This window comes from Aspergillus saccharolyticus (genome assembly GCF_003184585.1).
Source record: "Aspergillus saccharolyticus JOP 1030-1 unplaced genomic scaffold BP01scaffold_75, whole genome shotgun sequence".
NCBI lineage: Eukaryota > Fungi > Ascomycota > Eurotiomycetes > Eurotiales > Aspergillaceae > Aspergillus > Aspergillus saccharolyticus.
The window spans coordinates 1-22,612 of NW_020290685.1; the positions used below are offsets into that span (position 1 = coordinate 1).

Sequence of the window (22,612 nt, forward strand, 5' to 3'; positions counted from 1 at the left end):
CCCCAACCCCAAAACCCCACAGGAAAACAAAACTACCTCCCCCGTATAACCATCCCCATCCCCAACTCCTTGGGCGCACTCTCCACAAACCCATACTTAGCATACAGCCTCCGTCCCGGCGCATCCGCCAACAGATTCACATACGGCTCCCCCTCCGGCGCCGCCTCCCTGATCCTCTGCAGCAGGGCCGCCAGAACCACGCCCCCGAGTCCCTTCCGTTGGTGCGCCGGGAGCACCGCCATGTCCGCGATATGGAAGTACCATCCCCCGTCCCCGATGATACGGCCCATGCCTACCACCTCCCCCTCCCCCTTCACTTCCTTTCTATTACTTTCGGGTTGGTTTTGGTAGGGTGTATCGGCTGGGACAGTGTCGTCGGATGAATTCGGCCCATCGTAGGTAACGTAGCACCCGTACCAACTACCCTGTATCGCGGCGGTGGCCTGCGCGGCGTTTTTGGGCGTGAGGCCCGAGGCGGCGCGGAGGTGGAGGTAGTCTTTGACGGGGGGGTAGCTGGCGAGGTGGAGGGTGTAGTTTGGTGGGAGGGTGGGATTTGCCATTATTGTTGGTTACCTGGGGGGATGGATTGCTTATTGTTGTGGTGGATTGTTTCCGGGAGTGTGCTTGCAGTGCAATATCATGATGTGGTTGTTTGGGCATACGTTTACTAGTCAACTTAACGAGTTATAGTTGATTATGTATAGTATTAGTCCCATTACTGGAATGTTTTGCTGCGAGTCCCGTCCGCTTGCCTTATACGGGTGCCGCCGCTTTTGTGAGGGCGGCACGTAACTGCTCCTTCTGTGCTTCTGCGCACTCACTGATAGGAGGCATTCTTCCGAACAGAAAGGAACACTACAAAATATAATAAATCAAATAGTAAGGTTTTGTGAGGAAACCGCCAAGCCTGCTAGCACATGCTCTGTAGATAACAAGGTTACATCGAACACGGACAGAAGTGAAGTCTGGTGAATGCCCGGGTAAGTTTAGCCGAAGTGAGGCCGCAGCCTTCAGCACAGTCTCTGCTGTGCCTGCATACCGGTCTGTCGAGGCCCAATTGGAAGTCCAGACACGGTCCGAGTTGGTCCGAAGGTAGGTCGATCCCCAACGGGCGATCTAATCATAGCCTGGTATTCCCGACATATCTTAGATATATATACTTTTGATAGGAGTTTGGATAGTGGCTAATCATGGAATATGTTATATAGCCGTCCCAGGCGTGTTTTTCATGATTCATGGTTCGTGTAGATGATAATTCTCATTTGCGTGAGCACTGTCCTTATCAGCATGTTCTGCCTAGCAAGTTCGCCATACTAGTGGGTTAACTAGCAGGGGTCTATAACACCGGGGTCAACCAGAGTAAGTATACCGTGTCAATATTGTACCAATCAAGCACAACACTCTGGAGTCGTCGTCGTATCACTCGCGCGCCGGCCCGGCTGACTTGCCTAGGGTCCCTGAATCGTGATGCGAAAATACTGCCTGATTGAAGTCGTCGTCTATGAGACGTTCTCGGCTGTTATTCTACAGGGATGCTGCTCGGAGTTGTCCTTGGAAATGTCATGTTGCAGGGTAGCAGTCAAGATATGGACCTTCCAATACTGGAATCGAAAAGAAAAAGCCAGCTAATAACCGTCCTGGCCAAGAACTTGTCAACTCGGACTGTCTCCTCTAGCCCTTACGACAACTGGACATTGTTTTTAGCATGCAAGGTCACCACCGTATTTAAACATACTGTGTCGCCCACTACCCGTTGCTCATGACAGATTCGTTAGTAACCTTGGTCTCTCCCTTACCGAAGGTTTAAGGTCTCAACCACCAAGTTTGGCAGGCGTTGCAGTGTTCAAAACCACTGTACAATACACTTGAAAAGACAGCCGATCCGAGAGCAGGGTGGACCATGCAGCACACAGACCTGATGCGGCCCGACGAAGATTGGGTAAAATCGTCCGATGAACCGCTGACTTTAGACATACCAGTACTGACACGATACGAGAGGCAACTCGCAGACGCCTCGGAGCGAAGGAAGATCCAAAACCGCATCGCGCAGCGTGCATATCGTATGTCTACCTACCCTTGTTACTTGTATCCGCGATCCAATGGAGAGATTCATATTGCATGGGAGCTTGACCATCACATATAACATACCTACCATCATAACCCCACGCCTGACCTTGCCTACCTCAATTCTTCTTTGTAAAATATGCCGATGCTAAGTATAATGACATATAGGACGGAACATGCGCGACCGATCAAACAAGATCGAACAACTCACGAAACAGCTCAGAGCGTACGAGGAGCTAAACCTAGGGCTTCACATCGCACGGAACGAAGAGAGCACATCCGTATATCAGCAGCAACGGCATCAGAGCAGCAGCAGCAGTCTCTCAACACTGCAGGTGCCACTGCCGCACGAAAACCGAGGGAGGAGCATTGGAGGCTGCTCCCCTCCATCCGAATGGGAAGCTACGAGTACGCCATCAGAAGCAGAACCACAACCACAAGCACCAAGTGAAAGCAGGGAACAGTGTATGCCGGTACCACTCTCAGTTCCAAGAAGCACGCGATTCAACTACATGAACCAGCAAGAATGTGTAGCTTCAGCGGGGCATCTACAGCAACCAATCTCGGCGACCAATCTAAGAACATCTGTACCTGCGTTTACATGGCAGCCGCAGCAGATAGAAAACAGGTCGCGAACCAGGACAAATAGACAGAGAAAAGGAACAGGTGCAGAGCCTCTAACACCAGCGTCAAGTCTCCACCTCCCCATAGGAGCAGAGATGGAGATGGATGGAGACGGGAACGGGATAGCCAAGTCCGATGCAGGAGGGGTACCCGTACTGCCACTGAGCGCAGCTGATCTTTCTCCCACGGCAGACCAGCATTTTGCACTGGAGATGAGGGACTGGACCGCTGAGAGTCAGAGTCAGAGTCTGAAACGGACTCCGTTGCTGCACATGGCGGTTGCGGGGAATCATCTGGATACGGTCAAGGTGCTGCTGCAGGATGAAAGGTTCCTGATTGATGAGGAGGACAGCGAGGGTTTCACGGCTTTGCACCGGGCTGTTATGCACGGCCGGTCGGAGATTGTTAAGCTGCTGCTTGAGCATCGGGCTAAGACGGACCCGGGCCCCGGATCCGGTAGGGGAGTCGATTCACCTTTGTAGACTGGTTCAGCACAAGTCGAAGTTGCCAAGAGAAGCAGCAGGGGTAAAAGAACTAGGCGAGTACAAGCACAAGTACAAGTACGAATACGTCCGTATAACACAACTCTTCCGCTGGCGCTTATACCTAACACTGTAGCTGCTTACTAGATGATAGTCAGCTATAAAACAAAGAGAAAAGTAAGCAAATTACAAATTGAATGGTTCGACAATAATAGGTATCACAACGTCAACACCCACCAACATGAACCAAACCATGCCGCCCGCCCTCATCTTCCTTACCGGCGCAACAGGCCTAATCGGCTTCCGCATACTAGTCCTCTGCCTGCAACATGGCCACCGAGTCCGCGTCGCCCTGCGCACCCTCAGCGCCAAACACCGCATCCTCAACACGCCCTCCATAAAATCCCTCTCCACAACCAATCCCACCCTCACAACCACCCACCTAACCTTCACCGAAATCCCCGATCTAACCCTGCCCTCCGCCTTCTACCCAAATCCCGCCCTACAAGACGTAACACACATCATCCACGCCGCCGCCCCGATCGCCTCCGCAGACCCCGCATCCATCGGCCAGAACCTAGAAGCGCACTACATCCACCCCACAATCAACACCTGTCTGAACCTCCTCTCCTCTGCACGCGCCCAATGCAGCATCAAACGCATCATCCTGACATCCTCGCTCGCCGCCCTAATTGACCACGCAGAAGATACAGTGGACAAGGTGCACGCGGCCACCACGCGCGCAGTCAATGTCCAGGCCCCGCCGTACTCTTCGCCATCGGAGGCTTATATCGCTGCCAAGGTTGGCGCGCTGAAGAGGGTCGAGGACTGGGTGAGATGGGAGAAACCGGCGTTTGATGTCGTGCATCTTGCGCCCGGGCATGTGTTTGGGGTGAATGAGCTTGTTGATGACCCGCGGGAGTTGCTGGGTGCTGGGTCGAATCGGATTATACTTAGAGCTGTTGTTGAGTCTGGATCTAGATTTGAATCCTCCCTTCAGATTCAGACGCAGACAGCGCCAGCGCCAGCGCCAGAACCAGGGGTTACAGTGCACCTAGACGACGTGGCGGAAGCGCACGTGCGCGCGCTGAACCCATCCATCCCGGGAAACAGGCTGTACATTCTGAGCTCAGGCAGGGAAATGGGGACGCAGTTGGATGAGTGTTTTGGGGTTGTGGCGCGGTGGTTCCCCGAGGCTGTTGAGAGGCGAGTCTTGCGGGGGAAGGGGAGTCTGCCGTCGTCGGTATTTAGGGTTGATGCGCAGGAGTCGGCGAAGGTTCTGGGAATGGAGTTTAGGGGGTTTGAGGAGCAGGTGAGGGATGTGGTTGCTTATTACCTTTTGTGTTTGGAGCGGAGGGGTGGGGATTGCACTGCGGGGATAGGTGGATAGGTATGTAGGGTACCAGGGGGTTGCTGAGGTTATGGATGCTTTGTGCGTTTGTGTTGGTGTGTTATAGTATACTAGTATACGGCTGCAGATATGTAGAAGTAGGCTTTTTGATTTATTGGAGATTATGTACAGGGCTACCCTAGTTAATATACATCTCAATTCAGAGTAGAGCCCTACCCACTCAGTTAAAACCAAAACCGAAACCAGATCAGTCCAAGACCACTTCCAAGTCCTACGAACCCTCCGGCACCTTCCACCCCTGCCTCCCAACATCTTCCTTCTCCAACGAATTCTGCCTCGTAATCAACGATAGTACCGCTGCCAACCCCGCAATCGCCGCCAAAACCACCCAGATAGTATGGAACGCATCCTCATAAGCATCTATCACAACCCGCATCACCACTGCATCCACATCGTGAATTTCCCTCATCCGCGGAATGAACCCCACCGCCTGACTTGCATCGCGCAGCACGGAAATGGACTCGGGCAACTCGGTTCCGGTCCTGGTCAGTGGCGACATTCCGCGCTCGAACATGGAATTAAACACCGTCGAGCAGATCGCCAGGCCGAGAAGGGATCCCACGAACCGCGCTGTTACCAGCATTCCTGCTGCGAGGCCCTCGTCGTTGACGTTTCGCACGCTCGCGAGGACAGTGATCATTGTCGCCACGAGAGTCGTGCCAAGTCCGGCGCCCAGGATTGCCTGGAAAGCGTAGGCTTGTGCGCGGGTAGAATCTGCGTCAACCATGTAGTTTAGGCCTAGAAAGATAGCGGTGATGAACCAGCCTGTCCAGAGGGCGATGCGGTACTTGCGTCTCCAGTCGATGAGCAGGGAGACGATGATGCTCATTGCCACGATGAGGCAGCATAGCGGGAGTATGGATTTGGCCGCTTGGATCGGTGTTTCCAGGTAGACAGCTTCGAAGAAGAGTGGGAGGTAGAGGAGGACCGGATTTAGGAGGGCGCCGTAGAACGCACCGGATAGGGTCCCCGTGATAATGGAGATGTTATCGAAGATCTGGTATGGAATCATGGGCGCTACGGCTCTGTTCTCGACGAACCCGAAGGGAACGATCAGCAGGAGGCCGATGAGCAGCGGGACGAGCGTCTGCCATGAGCCCCAGGGGTAGAGGGTATCCGCCCAGCTGAGCGGTAGGGCAATGATTGTGCTGATGACGATGAACAGCGCGAAGCCGAGCCAGTCGAGTCTGCGGATCTTCTCATTGATGCTCCCTTCTAACGGAGTGAGATGGAGGAAGAAGAAGGCCAGAACGCCCGTAGCGCCCGCGGTGATGAGATTAATCCAGCCCAGCCAGGGCCATCCAACCTCCTGCGCGAACTGGCCGCCGATGAAGGGGCCCGTCACAGCGCCCACGGCATTTGCCATGGACATGACACCCAGCCACCACGGGCGCTCCTTCATGGTCGTGATGTCACAGAGAATGATACTTTGCAAGACGTCTAGCCCGCCTGACCCCAGACCCTCGATCAGCCGGCCGACGACGATAATGTCCATGTTTGTTGCAGTTGCGAAGACGATCGACCCGATCCCAAAGAGGATGAGGGAGGCGTAGAGCACGTATTTGCGGCCCACCACATCGGAGATGTTGGAGTAGACGGGCTGGGTGACGGCTACGCCGAGAATGAAGGCGATATTGGCCCAGAAGGACTGGAAGCTGGTCCCGTGCAGCTGGTCGGCTATGACCTGCGAGATGAATTGGTTAGTTTGACAGAAGCGCCGTGGCCATGTGAGGCAAAAGACCTACCGGCAAAGCCAGCGACAGGGCCGTCACATCCCAGGACACGATCAGGGCAATCACCGCCAGCATCAAGATCGACAGGTAGAAGGAGTAGTGCTTTTTTTGCGGCGCCGGCGTTGGTGACTGGGACCCGGACGCGGCCTCGTCTTGCCGGGTCACTCTGGCCTCCGGATCCTGGTCGTGGCCCTGGCTCTGGCTCGTGGTTTTCTCCATGCTCCCTTCGCTATTGTCCAGTTAATGCTGGTAGATGTCGGTCGAAGCTGAGATGGAATCAGAGCTGACGGGGGAAGGCGGATACAGTAGTTAAACACACGCCGGGCCACATCGTCGCCTCTCAGCTCCTACACCTACTTTTACTCCGAGCAGACGCCTGAGCCAGGCAGACGTCGGACTTCCCATTGTCCTCCTCTCTTCTGTTCTTGGTCCTTGGGCCCCAGGACGGGCAGCTGAAAAGATGGATATGGGTGTGGACCAGGTGCTTAGCGTTGCATTGGCGGCTGACTGACGGGCTTACTTACGCGAATACTCCGATACGAGACGATACCTAATACCGTGTAATAGGATATCACGGGAAAGCGGTAATGACGGGTGTATCATTGGAACCGTCGGTCTTACACTAGGCCGTCTTACTCTTGCCCGGACAAAAGATCTTACTAAGGGACCAAGCTGATGGTACTCAGGATTAGTTTGATATTAGCTTGAGGATAACGGGTAAGCGCTTGCTTGGTTTGCACAGACCATATGGATGTCAGAAAAATGTAATTTTCCATTCAATGGGCGACCTTGAAGTACAGAGTCAATGAATATAGAGCACAACAGAGTAAGCAGGCATAGTAACCTGGTGGATTGTATAATATCCTCCTATTCGTACAGCAAGCCCAGGCCTGGAAAGCTGAGTAGAGTATGATCTTGTAACCATAGACATTGCTCCGAGATAGCTGGAGCCATCTTTGCTTGCGCTATAGATACCACATGACACTCTCTGCATTATACCGATATCGAAAACGCACGACGTATGACCAAGAGAGATCAATAGGGCAGACGGCATCATCCACTCTCACTGCCCCTCCCATTTCCATTTCGTTGGAAACAATTAGACCATCATGAGCGGCGACTCCAACAGGGCCAATGGGTCCACAAATCATCTGGGCCGAACAAACAGAAACACTTCCACGAACGGGGACAACGGCCTCAACGGTCTCAATGCCAATGGTCATAATGACTCGAGATCAACGACCAACGGGACAGGCAATCAGCAAAAGCCCCCGTCCTCACCCTCAAGCCCAGCCCCAACCTTTCAGCCTGTTGCCATCTGCGGCATGGCATGTCGACTGCCGGGAGGCATCCACTCCCCCTCGGAGCTGTGGTCCTTCCTCCACGCTGGCCGCGACGCTCGCGGCCCCGTGCCCTCTTCGCGCTACAACATCTCCGCGTTCCATTCACCGCACAAAAAGCCCGGCACCGTCATTGCTGAGCAGGGGTACTTTCTCGATTCGACCAACGATCTTGCCGCGCTGGACACCTCGTTCTTCTCCATGCCGCGCCGCGAGGTCGAGACCTTGGACCCCCAGCAGCGCTTGCTTCTCGAGGTCGCCCGCGAGGCCATCGATGACGCCGGCGAGACGCGGTGGAAGGGTACCAATGTTGGCGTGTACGTCGGCTGCTATGGCCAGGACTGGTACGACATCTCGGTGCGGGACACGCAGGCCCATGGTATCTACCAAGTCCTGGGCCAGAACGACTTCATGGTCTCGAATCGGCTCTCCCACGAGCTCGACCTGCATGGCCCCAGTGTGACGCTACGGAGTGCTTGTTCCGCTTCTCTCATCGGCGTCAATGAGGCATGCATGTCCATTGCGCGCGGCGACTGCACATCCGCCATCGTTGGCGGCACCAATATCATCATGGCCCCAGCTTTAACCGCCGCCCAGTCGGAGCAAGGCGTTCTCAGTCCCGATGGCTCATGCAACACCTTTTCAGCTAACGCAAACGGCTACGCGCGCGGTGAGGGTATTGTCGCAATCTACCTTAAGCCCCTAGCGGACGCGGTCAGGGACGGTAACCCTATCCGCGCAGTCGTGACCGGCTCAGCAGCCAACCACAACGGTCATACACCGACAGTTTCACACCCCAGCTCTCGGGCACAAGAAGCGCTAATCAGGCAAGCATACCGGAATGCTGGTATTACAGAAATTACCCGAACAGGCTTCTTCGAGTGTCATGGCACGGGGACGAAAACTGGGGATCCTATTGAAGTGGCGGCTGTATCTGCATGCTTCGGCAAAGCCGGTGTGCATATGGGCTCAGTCAAGGCAAATCTCGGCCACGCGGAGGGTGCGGCGGGCCTCGTCAGTGTTCTTAAGGCTGTTCTTTCCTTGGAAAACCGCATTATTCCCCCAAATATTAAATGCTTTCCACGCAACCCTGCAATTTCTTTTGAAAATGCAAATCTTGTTATTCCTACTGAGCCAATACCATGGCCAGAAGACCGTGATGAGCGCGTGAGCATCAATAGCTTTGGCCTTGGAGGTTCCAATGCCCATGCCATCATCGAGTCAGCAGCCAGCTTCATCGACTTGCCAAATTCCACAAGGGCAGCTTCAAACACACCATATTTATTGCTGTTCTCCGCAAATACCGCGGCATCTCTCAAGGCCATGGGCGAAAAGTATGAGGCTTTCCTTGAGAGATCTCCAGACCTGCTTTCAGATGTGGCATACACCCTGGCTAACAAACGAGAGCATCTGCCATATCGCACATATGCCATCTGTACGAGTGACAAGATCACGCCACCAGCCCCCCCTCCCTCCACCAACGCCCCACAACTCCGGGACACATCTCTGGTCATGGTCTTCACTGGGCAAGGCGCGCAATGGCCACGCATGGGCTATGAGATCCTCCGCTCCAAAAGCAATCCTGTCTTCCGTAACACCATCGCATCTCTCGACAAGGCTCTTCAGGAGCTAGGCCCGCTAGCTCCATCGTGGACGATTGACGAAGAGCTCCGCAAACCTGCACGGAAGAGTCGGGTTGATGTAGCCGAATACTCTCAGCCTCTATGCACAGCCCTACAGATTGCCTTGGTGGACACATATGCTTCGATTGGAATCCGCCCGGCCGCGGTGCTTGGCCACTCCAGCGGTGAGATTGCCGCCGCATACGCCGCTGGTGGCCTCAGCGCCCGTGAGGCTATTATCGTGGCATTTCTGCGTGGACTAGCAACAACGCGACAGGGTTCCAAGGGCGCCATGGGAGCGTTGGGTATGAGTTGGGAAGCTGCCAAAAAGCATCTCGTGCCTGGCGTAGTGCTCGCCTGCGACAACGCGCCGAACAGTGTAACAATATCTGGAGACGCAGGTCCATTGGAAGAGATAATCAAGAACATCAAGCAGTCGGACCCTAGGGTCTTGACAACCGTGCTCAAAGTTGACAAGGCTTATCACTCGCCACATATGGCTGAGATCGGGCCTTCATACAAAGCGAGTATGACCGACGCCGGCGTCGTGGGCAATGTGCACACTCTTCCATTTTTCTCAAGTGTTTCAGGTCAATACTTGGTCCCAGGCGCAAAGAACAGATTCGGACCTGAGTACTGGCAGACCAACTTGGAACGCCCCGTGTTGTTCACGTCAGCCGTAAGGGCCGCTATCAAACAGCACGTTGGCCCCTCTAAGCAGGTGTTCCTTGAAGTTGGTCCCCATGCAGCTTTGGCCGGGCCTATGCGCCAGATTCTAACCCACAGCTCCAGCAGCGCAGCATACATTTCATCTTTGACCCGACGAACTGACAGCACTGAAAGTTGGCTGTCGGCTCTTGGCCAACTTTTTGCTCAGCATGTACCCTTCAATGTTCAGGCTTTGATGCCCACTGGAAAAAGCCTCTCAGATCTGCCCTCCTACCCGTGGGATCATCATCGCACTCATTGGAGCGAGTCACGCGTCGCCCATGAGTGGCGCATGCGCAAATACCCACACCATGACCTGTTAGGCGCAAAGGTCCCTGAAACCACAGACCTTGAGCCTGTATGGCGAAATTTGCTGCATATCGAGAATGCTCCATGGATACGTGACCACAAAATTAACACGGATATTATATTCCCTTTCGCGGGATACATAGCCATGGCGGCTGAAGCTATCCGTCAAATCACGGGGATCGAAGAAGCAGTGGAGTTTCGAAATATTGCTGTACGCACCGCCTTAGTCCTCAATGAGAGCACAACAAAAGAGATTGTGACAACTTTCCATCGCCTCCGTCTAACAGATTCGCTGGATAGCGAATGGTGGGAGTTCAGTATCTCATCACATAATGGACAGACGTGGATAAAACACTCCTCCGGCGAAATTCGGGCTCGGAACCAAACAGTCGCCATGAGAAATCGGGCTGGCGAGCAGGAGAACTTGCCGCGCAAAGCTTCCAGCAAGCGTTGGTACGATACCATGCGCAACGAGGGCCTTGACTATGGCTACCATTTCGAAAGTCTTGAAGATATCACAACGACAACAACCGGCGCACGAATGGCTCGTGCACGAGTCCGCAATAATTGGCATGGAGACGAGCAATTTTACCACCTTCATCCTGTCATCCTAGATTCCTACTTTCAACTCCTCAGTATAGCCGCTCGGTACGGACTTACGTATGACTACCATCAAGTCATTCCCGCAAGTGTGGGCTCGTTGATTCTCCGCCGCTGCTCTGTCAACAACCTTTTGGTGTCAGCGACAGCTGTGCCGACCGGTAGCGCGGTTTGTGGAACAGGCACGGTTTCAGCTAGTGGTGAGACCATCATCGAGCTCTCGAAAGTTCGTCTGACATCTTTTACAAATGGTATCAAAGAGGAACACGCGCCTATCACCGCCCGAAGTGAGTGGGTGCCACATTTTGAGACTGCAGCTCTCGGTACTCTTGTGAAGCCGACGCGAATAGACCAAGATCACGCGGCAAGGTTGGATGAGCTTGTCAGTTACTCGATTGATGCATCTCGAAGATCGACGACCGGTCTAGATGTCATTCCAGAACTTCGACGATACAAGATATGGCTCGACGAGGTCCCTTGTTATTCAGAAGAACTGTATGATGCTACATTGAACACTCGCATTGAAGCCCTCGCAAGATCACTGGAGTCAACACCCGTTGCGCACATTGCCAAAGCGATCACCCTAGTCACAGACAATGCACCTGCTATCCTTTCTGGTCGTAAAAAGGCCTTTGAAGTTTTGGATACAGAAAACACGCTTGGGAAATTCCTTCGCTTCGTCAATGAAGTTGAAGGATCTGCATTCTTCAATCGCCTTGGCCTCCAGAAGCCTAACCTCCGGGTTCTAGAGTTGGGCGCAGGCGTTGGCTCGGCCACAGCTGGCATTGTTGAGACACTGACACGGCCTGACGGCCAGGTGCTTTTCTCGCAATACGCTGTCTCCGATCCATCTCCAGGCATGGTTGAAGTCCTCAAGGCGCGCTTCCAAGGCTTCCCCAATATGAGTTTTCACGTATTTGACATTGGAACTCAAGCCGAATCCCAGGGCTTCGATGAGAGGGACTTCGATCTTATCATTGCGGCAGGAGTGCTGCACAGTACTCACAAGCTTTCAGAGTCCCTCACACAAGTTCGTCAGCTTCTCACCCTATCAGGACGGCTTCTGCTGCAGTCCTTACGGCCCGGTCTCACGTGGTCCAAGTATGTCCTTGGGCTTCTTCCGAGCTGGGACAATGGGGTCGATGACGGCCGATCTACCGAGCCGTACGTCAATCTGGAAACCTGGCAAGCCAAGTTAGCCACGGCAGGCCTCGAGATCACTGGCGAGCTTGGTCTCGATTCCGACGGGCCAAGACACATCTGTCATGTTATTGTAGGGAGACCCCGACGTGACCACCTCCCGGCGAGGAAAGCCACTGTTCTTTTCGAATCGTCAACTGTTTCTTCCAAATCCCATCCCGTTATTGACGAATTACTCGCACGAGGGTATGAGATTTCTTATTGCAGCCTTGCAGATATTCCCCCACCGGGGCAAGACATAATCGCTTTCCTTGATGGGCAGACATCGTTCCTGGAGCAGCTGGATGCCACCAAACTTGAGCAGCTAAGAGCTTTCATCAACAATATCGCTAACTCTGGGATTTTATGGGTCACGCAGCCATCCCGGAGTCAATGTGCAGACCCACACTTCGCGCAAATACACGGTCTGGCTCGGTGTATCCGCTCCGAGCTGAGCATTGCTTTTGCAACTTGTGAGGCAGATGACATGGATAGCCCACGAGGGTGCCAAACTGTTGCCAGCGTGTTTCAAAGTTTCTCTGAAAGAGTTAACGATGGAGAAATTGAGCCCGATTTCGAATACATTATTGAGAATGGGGTGACGCGAGTGCATCGATTCTTCCCCGTCTCCTCCGCAAGCGGCGGGGACGTTGGTCAGGTGACCAGTGAGGCGCGGCTGACGATTAGTCAGCCGGGGCGGCTTGACACGCTGCATTGGGAAGGTGCGACTGTGGCGGGGGAAGCACTCCAGGACGATGAGGTTCAAGTCGAGATCCACGCCGCCGGCCTCAACTTCCGCGTAAATAACTCACTTCCTATCATATTAAAGTATCAGAAATACTGACAACGCCGGCAGGATGTTCTGGTGGCGATGGGTATCATCGACATCACCCCGCCTACCTTTGGCTACGAGGCCACGGGGATCGTGCGTCGCGTTGGACCGAAGGCAGGAAAGCTCAGCGTTGGGGACAGAGTAGCCCTCGTAGGGTTTGATGTCTTTGCGTCGACTGTCACGACCACCGAGAAACTCTGCGAAAGGCTCCCTGATGAACTCGACTTCATCAACGGAGCTTCCATGCCGCTGGTCTTTGCTACGGCCATTTACTCGCTCATCAACGTCGGGGGACTCCGGCGAGGCCAGGTACGTCAGAATCCTGTCTGAGCAAAGTAGTAGTTCTGATTCTGCTGTCAGTCTGTTCTCATCCATAGCGGATGTGGTGGCGTGGGCCTAGCTGCAATCCAAGTAGCTCGGATGATTGGCGCCGAAATCTTCACAACGGTCAGCTGTGAGAGAAAGATTGACTTCCTTGTACAGGAACTTGGCATCTCGAGAGATCACATATTCAACTCGCGGGGGGTGAGCTTTCAAGAAGATCTACTAAGACAAACTAACGGTAGAGGTATTGATCTGGCGCTCAACTCACTCTCGGGTGAGTTGCTCCATGCAACTTGGCGCTGCGTTGCGAAATGGGGGACTTTGGTAGAGATTGGCAAGCGTGACCTTCTCGGCGGAGGCAAGCTTGATATGGAATTGTTCCTTGCCAATCGTAGCTACCGTTGTGTAGACATTGACCAGATGTGCAAGGAGCGACCCGAGATGATCAGCCCGTGAGTGCCGGCCGTTACGGACATGAGGTCCATGGCTAACATGACAGCAAGACTCCTCCGCTCCATGATGGACTTCTTTCGCGGTGGCTATATTCGAGCCATCCCGATCGAAAAGGTTTTCCCTTGCTCCCAAATCCAAGAATCGTTGCAGCACATGCAGCAGGGCAGCCACATTGGGAAGATTGTGCTTCAATTCCGCGACCCGGCATCGGCGGAACTCCAGCTTGGACAGATTCAGGCTGTCAAAATGTCTGCTACGGCCGTGCTTGACAGCTCGGCTTCATATCTGCTCGTGGGTGGAACTGGAGGCTTGGGGCGGTCTGTAGCGGTGTGGATGGTCCAACACGGAGCGAGACACCTTACCTTCCTCTCACGCAGCGCCGGGACAACCGACAGACACAAGCTCTTCGTGACTGAGATCCAGAGCATGGGCTGTGAGGTGCATCTCGTACGCGGAAGTGTCACTAACGCGGCAGACGTAGCGCGGGCAGTTGCAGAGTCCCCTCGGCCCCTCAAAGGGGTACTCCAGATGACAATGGTGCTTCATGACCAAGCCTGGCAGAAGATGACGATCGACGACTGGAACGAAACGACGGCGCCCAAGGTGAAAGGAACATGGAATCTACATAACGAGACGCAGTTGGAGAATCTCGACTTTTTCATCCTATTTAGCTCACTCTCCGGAATTGTGGGTCAGCATGGACAGGCTAGTTATGCCAGTGCAAACACTTTTCTCGACGCATTTGTGAAGTTCCGGACAAGCAAGGGGCTCCCTTGTACGTCGCTGAACATTGGTGCCGTGGAGGGATCGGGCTACCTGGTCGAGCAAAATGAACTGCTAAACAAGATGAAAGGGACAGGCTGGCGGCCCGTGCAGGAATCAGAGTTACTGGAGGTGTTGGGGACCGCAATGCTCTCGGCAACAACCAAGGTCACAGAGGATGAACCGCCAAAGCCGAGCCTGGTCGACCCAAACACTACTCTCGTGGGCATTGCACCAGTAATCCCTCTCAGCAGTCCTGACAGCAGCGCCAGGTTACGCAAAGACGTTCGTATGTCGGTCTTTCGCAACATCCGCAGCCAAGGCAATGCGACTTCCTCCAGCGACGGTTTGCGACAATTCCTGAGCGCGGCCAAGGCCAGCCCAGAAACACTTAACACACCCCAGTCAGTTACCTTGTTAGCGCAGGAGATTGGCAAGAAGCTCCTGGGCTTGGTGCTGCGGTCTCCGGATGATGAGATTGATGTATCTCTGCCGCTTGCGCAACTCGGCCTGGACTCGATGGTGGCGGTAGAAATGCAGGCCTGGTGGAAGCAGATGTTTGGGCTAGATATCAGTGTGCTAGAAATGCTGAGCATGGGAACGCTTGAAAGGCTAGGCAAGCAGGCTGCCGATGGTTTGCTGGGGCTGTGGGAGCACTAGAACGACTTCAGGCTGAGGCGTGGCGGCGTTTACTAATAGTCACACTACCGCTGGAAAGCGAAACAAGTACAGCAAGGATGGTGTCATTTCCACGAAGAGGATAAATATCATCTCTCTTCTTTATTCATCTCATCTGACCGTTAAGTAAGCACTTGGTAAATTGGAATTTTTTCAGACCCTTGGAACCCATAGTATCGGACCAACTTGCCGTCGCCACCTGCATAGCAATCTACGCGCAGCAATGAGACTCCAGCCTTGCAGGGAAGATCACGGGCATGGTCCAAGAGGCGTCTGCCACTATTGTTGCCAGCGTATTTTCGATCCGTAATTAGCAATCACACGTGAAGCTCCGGCTCAGATAGAGGGGACACATAGGACGACGTATCTCCAAGTGCAAGTGCCCCCACGATGTCCATCGGAGCTTCACCGGGCACGGTGTCCGTACCCTTAACAACAAGCCAAAGACCATGGCCAGTAGTTGCAAATTCCAGGAACTGGTCGGCGCGATCTGGTTTTTGGAGAATGGCGCTGCTCCCCACTGTCCCGCTCTGTTGGGGGATACTAGCTAGTGCACTGCGGTATCTTGAAGGTCGGAGACTGCGGGCACGGCATTCAATATTCCCCGGATGATAGTGATGACTTTAATTTCACTGTTAATCTTGGTATTCGTGAATGTTAATGTGTTTTATTTCTCCAGCAAAGTATGGCTTACTTTGCTTCCTTTTCTGGGCGATGAAATAGCTTCTATAAGCTCATCTACCTAACTCGGCTTCTTGGGATCTTGTGGAGGAATCCCGAAATTGCAGGGGTGTTGCTACAGGTCCGGTATTGTTAATAACAGGTTGACAATACCGGTACAGGTCCGATACGCCTGGCCATACAGCTCCGAGATATAGTCCGATACATAGCTTAGTACCGGTCTTGTATCGGAAAAGAGTCAGCTGATGAGCCTCTGATAGTGAGACCGTATACTCACCTGCAGCTGGGCAAGTGTTCCTCATGACGCAATCTCTCCAAGAAACCAGGAAAAGAGACAAGAACCGGGATACTGAGTCCGCATAATACCGAATCGTACCCAGTGGACCTGGAAAGCGAACGAAGGAGCACTGAGTTCATTCCAGACAGGTGATTGAGCATGTCAGCACCCACAACCAGGCGCAATCGAACCCTCGCCTCATGTGAACCTTGCCGAGAGAGGAAAACTCGATGCGATCACGGCAAACCAGTCTGTGCCTCCTGCCGGCGTCGTGGCTTCGATTCTCGGTGCTACTACCATCCTGCCCCTCTGACTAAAATTCGAAGTGCAAGTGCACAAAGACTGGCCGTGCCTACGCCATCCCAACCAACCATTGCTGCACCATCATGGAGCAGGTCCAGTGCAATATATCCCGGACGCTCTGCGGCTGGACCGCCCAAATTCCACACATGGCCTTTTATGTCGACCGTCTCTGACAGGGGGAACCTGCCAGACACTCCCTTGCCGGGCTCGCATGACAGAAAGGCCTATGAGGCCCACCTAGCGACCATGAAGGAGATTGTGTCTCAGTTAAGATACCTTCCTGTCATTGAAAAGTGCCTCCATCAGTACTACTCCGCTAAGCATAACTCACTTGTACCGAAACCAGTCGTTCTGCACCTTCTCAATGCGCTCCGTACAGATCTAGTATCGTCGGGCTATATCCTTGAAGAAACGGGAGATCGAGTTGAGTTGGGCGATATTTCGCGGTTATCAGAATCTATAATGCTTTCTTCCTCTACAGAGGTTATCATCACCGCATCCTTGGACCTGCATGGTTTCTTAGCCTTGTTCTCTGGTCCGAATCTTCGAGTCGAGACTCTCGGTCTTTTGTACACTATGGCTGCCCGTGCTTCGGCTTTTTTCATTGACTGCGATGAGGGTGAGGATGCCGCATTTGTCCCAGACATGGTCTGGTATAGCACGGTAATCTTACGACTAGCTCGAGACCTTGCACCCCAGTCAAACGACGTCATTATATGGTTGGCGAATGAGAATGGACAGCTCAGGTCATACCTTGAAGGAGATACGAGTGAGCCACTTTTATACATATCGTGAATGGGTGGACACTGATTGATCGCAGGCCTCGGCGTGTGGCGTCTGGTGGGCGATCTCTCGACCGATTTATTAGCTCTGGGCTTGAACAGGGAAGCGACATATTCCCCTGAGAGAACCCCGTTTTTTCTTGCAGAGTGCCGGAGAAGGTGCTTTGTGACTGAATATTACCTGGAGAAAATGTTTGGCCTGATATTCAATCTTCCTCCTCGCATTACCTCTCGATATGTGGACGTCAAGCTCCCCCTTGATTTGTCAGATGACGAACTTTTTGCCCAAACTCCCCAGGAACTAGAGGATGCAAAAGGTCGACTCACCGAAGATGGCTGGAACACAGATGGGAAGCTTAGAGCAGCAACCTGGGCTCGATTGCGCTATATTCTGAGTCAGTTTCGGGAGGGAATTGTGGAATATCATTTTCAAGCATCACAGGCCGCTGACCCTGCCCAGCTGAGGTGTGTACAATCATTCGGACAGGGGTTGAACAGCACTAATGTTGTTTCAGAGAATTGTCTTCTCGATGTCGTCAGACGTGGGATAACCTGCCTCCACATTTAAGATATACTCAGGACTGTTGGGAATCCGACATGCCCTTGAGCACTTGTTACATGCACGCAAAGGTTCATCTAGCCTATCTCCAAATTCATTTCCAGATATACCACCTTCTTGGGGAGAATAGCTCGACTCCGCTTCCCGAGCTGCTGGACGTATCGACAAACATTCTGGAGACAGTGGTTCAGATGGGAAAAACCCGCAGAAAGGGCGCCTTTACTTCGCATGATCTACCTGAAATCGTACGTGCTGCTCTACCCCTGTACCGACCATCTGTTTGTCATAGCTGACAGGGTGAAGCTTCTGGCCTGCGGCTTGCCGTCTGCGGCAGTCCTCCTAACTACACTAGAGAACAATACGCAAGATCCGTCAAGTATCCTTACGCCTGGCATAAAAACATCATCCGTCATTCGCAATGTTGCCGTCCTTACGTCGCAACTCGAAAGAGTGGCCAGTTCGCGGGAAAGAAATCAAGCCTTCTGCTTGCAGGCGGCAAAGGCCATCACGGAGAAATTGGACAGGATTTTGGACAAGCTTGCAACGTCAAAGTTTCAGGCTCGGACAATTGCTCATGTTGCGACAAGGGTTGACGTAATAGACTCGATGCCAACTCCGACCACTGATCTTGACGCTTCCCTCACTGGTGGAGACAGTGCTGGAGATGGGGATAGAGAAATTGGTACTTTTAATCTGGATGACTACGAGAATCTCGATCTAATGTCTTGGGCAATCGATTTTGATATTGGAAGCATGGCCAGCGAGTGGACAATGATGTAGAACTCGCAATCATTGCCGAACTTTACAACGCCCAGTTGTTCATACCCGTCGTTCGGAATGCCTAGCAATGAGTGGAATATTTCTACCCCAGGCAGTGCTCTCTGTCGCTCAGAGACATGACAATTTCACTAGGAGAAGGGGACACAACACGCTTGGCATTTGGTTCTGACCCGAATGGACCTCGTGCTGCCCGCGTGCAATAAAATCTTCCATGATACAGACATACCCCGTTTCTCGAGTGAAGCAAGAACCGAGAACATGCGAATCCAATTATATCCTTGTATCTGGTTTCCTAATAGTGATACTCTATGTTTTAGATGACCGTTTACGTGCCCGGAGCAATGAATCAGCTCATCGAAATCCACGCAGCCAAGATGCCATCACCACGTCCTTCTCTCTGCTGTGCTGACCATTCCTTGTTCCTCTCTCCGTAGTCAAGATCTCACCAAATAACAAGGCTGCTTGCAAAGCTCACGCCGGCAAACACCTATCGCGGCCCACGGCCTCCTCCTTGGCTGGCTTTCGGGTTACTACTTACTGTGCTGGTTACCTTGACCTAGGGATCAGAGTCAATAACGGGAAAGCAATAGACTGAAGCATCTCATGTTGGGGCAATGACAGGGTCGGCGGAAGTCTCCAGTCCCCGGTCTCCACGACGAGCTTTCCAACGGGATAGAAATTAGAAGATACCATTAAGGAGCCTTACCGGTAGACGAATGTTACTAACTAGACTACCCACTGCAAAGGTAGTGGCTCAACATCATGCATGTTCTTTTCATAAAGGTAGAGCAGACGGTCTGAATTGAGAAACATCTACTCTCGCCGAATATATGACCAATATACCTTTCCGTATAACTTCTGACCCTGGAAACAAAACGGCCCTGTCCACCATAATGGCTACATGTTTTGACTTCTTAGAATATAATCCTGAAAGCTTCTATCTATCTATCTATCTCTGGATCAAAAAAGAAAAAAAAAAAAAGACGCTCAGACAAACGGAATCACGTCTCAAGTTACTTTGTCTGGGATGTATGGGCTTCTTCTCCCCTCCACCAGCTGGCTTAGCTAGCTAGCCAGCCTCCTTCCGCTGAACCGGCACACTCCAGAGCGCTGCCCCGGCACCGAAAACCGCCATTGCAAGAACAATGTACATCCACGTTATCTTAGGATCAACGGTCAGCGGCATGACGGCCATAGCAAGGAAGGTCCCCACCGAAACGGTGGACAAATACAGCGCCATGATCAGCGACCTCATTGACTTGGGCGCGTTGGCATACGCGTATTCCAGGCCTGCCACCGACGCAAGACACTCTGATGAAGCGACGAGGATATACGCGGGGACCTGCAGGAGCACGGAGACGTCGTTGGGGACCTGTCCGTGCATGCAGGTGGGCGACCGTGGATGGTCGTAACATGGCGGGGAGACGTAGATGGTCCGCTGGACGAAAGCGGCGTAGAGCATGGCTAGTGCGCAGACCATGAACCCCGCTGTGATGCGGGGGAAATGGTGGACGGGGTATCCGAGGTTGCGGACCGTAGGAAAGATGAGGCGGTCGAGTAAGGGGAGTAGGAAGAGTGTTGTGATGGGGTTCATGTAGGGGAGGATGTCGTTGGGGATGCCGTGGGTTTGCATTGTCGCGGCTTGGGAAATGAAGTTCGTTAAGAGCTGGGAGAAGGCGGCCCAGTAGAACGGGTAGAACAGGAAGACTTTGCTTGCGCTGAGGGCTGTTTGGAGGTCGTCGATGAAGGAGTTGGTCCAGGGATATTCTTGGTATGGGCTTTCGACTGGTTCTAGGGCAGGTCGGGCGCAGTTGAGGTTACCTTTATGTTTGATTGTGATCCAGAGAGCTTGGAGGACGTTCGGTATAATGGATCCATCCGGCGCACTACTGTTATACCGGTCTTTGCTGTGAATGAGAGCTATGAAGCCAATGATGAAGACGGTCATCGGGATGGCGAATGCTGCCGAGAACCCATAGGAATGTTCGATTTCGACTGAAGCCAGAGCAGCAAGACAGCCGGCGTTGATAAAGAGAAAATAAGTTGCAAACATCCTGACAAACGTCAGAATTTGCATAAGAAGAAAGTCTAGAGACAGACCTTTGAACCGTCAAGTCTCTATCAATGATGACTGTTTCACCCGATTTGAGCAGACGGATAACTTGACCAGGAGACGTGTACTGCTCAGCAAGCAACGGGCTAACATTCGCCTTGATTCCACCAGTGCCGACGCCTATCAGAAATAGAGACAGAAGCAATCCTGGCAATGAAATGACCGTTTCTTGAACGGCAGGTAGAGATGATAGGACCAAAATCGCCAATCCGCCGCTGTAGATAGCAGCAGAGTACAGGATGGTTTTCACCCGGCCGAGATACTGCTCGGCGACAACCGCACCCACTACAGGCGTCAGGAAACACCAGATCATGAAGCTTTGGTTGACCAAAGTAGCATGAGCCTGTCCGAGTCCTGGGTATTCGCGTCAGATTATGTCGCACTAGCTGGGTAAGCATGACAAACCGATTCCACCAGAGCGGATAGGGTCATCTCGAGGGTTCTGGATGTAATTCTGCATGGGTCCCAGGACCCCAAAATAGGCGAATCGCTCGCAGAACTCAATGATCGCAATGACCCAGACGGTGAATGGAAAATTGTCTGCGACTTTCCTTAAATGACCGTGGCCATTGGCGATGGAAGATGGTGGAGGAATGTCCTCTGCTATGGCTGGCAGGAGGGGAGTGCGATCGGTCGCGATTAATGCAGTCGCAGTGTCTGGTTCAGGTCTAGACATGTTGGAAAGAATTGCATCATATACAGATACCCAGTGAAGCCTAGAAGAACACCTTGAACGTGACTTGAGAAAAATAACAAGAGAGGATGTCTGGCCTTGCAGAGATATATATTTCTGGTGGTACCTGGTAAGGTATGATGACTAACTGTACCGGAGCGGTATAGTTTACCGTAAGCCGAAACCCCCAAATACCATAATACCACCGCTTCATCGCCACACAAATGTCAACACCCACATTCCTGCTTCATCCTTCAATCTTTTATCAGAAACCACAAAAAGGCAGCCCCAACAAGCACCCCATCATGCGGATGATGAACTCGATCCATCCCATCTCGGTATGTGGCTTCATCTAGCACAGATCCGCGCCTCCGCTCCAGCAACTCGCAGGCAATCGTGGCATCGTACTCCGGATGTCCCTGCAGAGTCATGACCCGGTTCGTGACGTAGATCCCCTGCACCTCGCACCGGTCGGAATGGCCTAGCTTCTCGACAGATGCTGGATACCGCCGGACGACGTCGCGATGCATCTGATGAAGCGCCTGCCAGCCATTTGATCCTCATTAACACTGTCCAACACGTCGGTCACAGAGTGAACAAACATACCAGTGAATCGCAGCCAAAGACTCTCTTACCTGTCTCTGATAGTGTGATAGGAGTAACAGAGACTTCCCAGCCCAAAGGATTCCGTTCAGCCGTTTCTCCATATGCGCGTCCGACAATCTGGTGCCCGAAACAGACAGCCATGATTCGGACCCGCGATTGCTCGTGCAGCAGCGATTTGGTGAAGTCAACGAGCTTCAAGATCCAGTTGTTTGAGCCTGATGTGAAAGAATCATGGCCTTAACAAAAGAAAAGAGATATTAGCTGCAGTCTCTGAGCAGAAAGTGGGCAAGATAGAGGGTTGATTCTCCGGGTCGGTGTCACTCACGGCTACCTGTCATGAATACCGCGTCGATTTCCCTGATGTTTGGGTATTCTTGCTTGATTACTACGTCGTAGAAGAAATATTTAATATTGGGTTTCTTGTGGAGACCACTTTCCTCGAGCTTCTGCGCTCCGGTCTCCAGGAACTTTCTATAGAAGTTGCCGATGCTTCCGTGTTCCTTCTTGGGGTTTCCGACCAGCTCATCGCACATGAGTATGGCAATGCGCAAAGTTGATCGCATTTTTTCTGAGCTCCGGATGGAGCGTTTCGTGAAAGCATAGGAATTGGAAAAATTTATGTCTACAAAAGCCTAGCCCTGCACGGTGCCCCCTCAGCCTAGGTCTGTCATCGAAAGGATCGACACTGTATTAGAAAGACCAGACCCAGCGGGTTTA

General features: G+C 52.8%; 8 protein-coding genes across 8 annotated transcripts; 4 read left to right on the top strand and 4 right to left on the bottom strand.

Annotated features, from left to right (window-relative positions):
* Positions 1-32: 32 nt before the first annotated feature.
* On the bottom strand, positions 33-810 carry BP01DRAFT_351723 (GNAT family N-acetyltransferase; the record flags this gene model as incomplete). The annotated part of the gene is made up of 1 exon (XM_025573851.1): positions 33-810. The coding sequence occupies exon 1, from the start codon at positions 558-560 to the stop codon at positions 33-35; it is 528 nt and encodes a 175-aa protein (XP_025426216.1). The 5' UTR covers positions 561-810.
* A 1,090-nt stretch (positions 811-1,900) lies between these two features.
* Positions 1,901-3,170, top strand: BP01DRAFT_370040 (uncharacterized protein; the record flags this gene model as incomplete). Its single annotated transcript, XM_025576581.1, has 2 exons — positions 1,901-2,060; positions 2,233-3,170. The coding sequence occupies 2 exons, from the start codon at positions 1,901-1,903 to the stop codon at positions 3,168-3,170; spliced, it is 1,098 nt and encodes a 365-aa protein (XP_025426217.1).
* Positions 3,171-3,389: 219 nt separating this feature from the next.
* Positions 3,390-4,689, top strand: BP01DRAFT_361424 (NAD dependent epimerase/dehydratase). Its single transcript, XM_025576146.1, has one exon. The coding sequence runs from the start codon at positions 3,412-3,414 to the stop codon at positions 4,558-4,560; it is 1,149 nt and encodes a 382-aa protein (XP_025426218.1). The 5' UTR covers positions 3,390-3,411; the 3' UTR covers positions 4,561-4,689.
* On the bottom strand, positions 4,662-6,787 carry BP01DRAFT_361425 (MFS-type transporter sphD). The gene is made up of 2 exons (XM_025576147.1): positions 6,327-6,787; positions 4,662-6,265 (listed from the first exon to the last, which is right to left on the bottom strand). Exons 1-2 carry the CDS (start codon positions 6,531-6,533, stop codon positions 4,793-4,795), a joined length of 1,680 nt encoding a protein of 559 aa, XP_025426219.1. The 5' UTR covers positions 6,534-6,787; the 3' UTR covers positions 4,662-4,792.
* A 393-nt stretch (positions 6,788-7,180) lies between these two features.
* BP01DRAFT_396013 (reducing polyketide synthase sphB) lies at positions 7,181-15,255 on the top strand. Its single transcript, XM_025578445.1, has 4 exons — positions 7,181-12,871; positions 12,929-13,213; positions 13,265-13,680; positions 13,732-15,255. Exons 1-4 carry the CDS (start codon positions 7,424-7,426, stop codon positions 15,101-15,103), a joined length of 7,521 nt encoding a protein of 2,506 aa, XP_025426220.1. The 5' UTR covers positions 7,181-7,423; the 3' UTR covers positions 15,104-15,255.
* Positions 15,256-15,570: 315 nt separating this feature from the next.
* Positions 15,571-18,503, top strand: BP01DRAFT_377996 (uncharacterized protein; the record flags this gene model as incomplete). The annotated part of the gene is made up of 5 exons (XM_025577025.1): positions 15,571-15,577; positions 16,246-17,151; positions 17,203-17,629; positions 17,680-17,968; positions 18,027-18,503. 5 exons carry the CDS (start codon positions 15,571-15,573, stop codon positions 18,501-18,503), a joined length of 2,106 nt encoding a protein of 701 aa, XP_025426221.1.
* Positions 18,504-19,279: 776 nt separating this feature from the next.
* BP01DRAFT_361426 (H+/oligopeptide symporter) lies at positions 19,280-21,351 on the bottom strand. Its single transcript, XM_025576148.1, has 3 exons — positions 21,022-21,351; positions 20,604-20,970; positions 19,280-20,557 (listed from the first exon to the last, which is right to left on the bottom strand). The coding sequence occupies exons 1-3, from the start codon at positions 21,290-21,292 to the stop codon at positions 19,573-19,575; spliced, it is 1,623 nt and encodes a 540-aa protein (XP_025426222.1). The 5' UTR covers positions 21,293-21,351; the 3' UTR covers positions 19,280-19,572.
* Positions 21,352-21,541: 190 nt separating this feature from the next.
* BP01DRAFT_330327 (type 1 glutamine amidotransferase) lies at positions 21,542-22,458 on the bottom strand (the record flags this gene model as incomplete). Its single annotated transcript, XM_025573007.1, has 3 exons — positions 21,542-21,831; positions 21,896-22,131; positions 22,221-22,458. The coding sequence occupies 3 exons, from the start codon at positions 22,456-22,458 to the stop codon at positions 21,544-21,546; spliced, it is 762 nt and encodes a 253-aa protein (XP_025426223.1).
* Between the last annotated feature and the right edge of the window lie 154 nt (positions 22,459-22,612).

Coding starts and splice junctions, on each gene's coding strand:
- BP01DRAFT_396013 (XM_025578445.1), top strand. CDS start 7,424: ATGAGCGGCGACTCCAACAGGGCCAATGGGTCCACAAATCATCTGGGC. Junction 12,872..12,928: donor CCGCCGGCCTCAACTTCCGC/GTAAATAACTCA, acceptor CAACGCCGGCAG/GATGTTCTGGTGGCGATGGG. Junction 13,681..13,731: donor CGACCCGAGATGATCAGCCC/GTGAGTGCCGGC, acceptor CATGACAGCAAG/ACTCCTCCGCTCCATGATGG.
- BP01DRAFT_361426 (XM_025576148.1), bottom strand. CDS start 21,292: ATGTCTAGACCTGAACCAGACACTGCGACTGCATTAATCGCGACCGAT. Junction 20,971..21,021: donor TATCCGCTCTGGTGGAATCG/GTTTGTCATGCT, acceptor GCGAATACCCAG/GACTCGGACAGGCTCATGCT. Junction 20,558..20,603: donor AGAGACTTGACGGTTCAAAG/GTCTGTCTCTAG, acceptor GACGTTTGTCAG/GATGTTTGCAACTTATTTTC.
- BP01DRAFT_361424 (XM_025576146.1), top strand. CDS start 3,412: ATGAACCAAACCATGCCGCCCGCCCTCATCTTCCTTACCGGCGCAACA.
- BP01DRAFT_361425 (XM_025576147.1), bottom strand. CDS start 6,533: ATGGAGAAAACCACGAGCCAGAGCCAGGGCCACGACCAGGATCCGGAG. Junction 6,266..6,326: donor CCCTGTCGCTGGCTTTGCCG/GTAGGTCTTTTG, acceptor TTCATCTCGCAG/GTCATAGCCGACCAGCTGCA.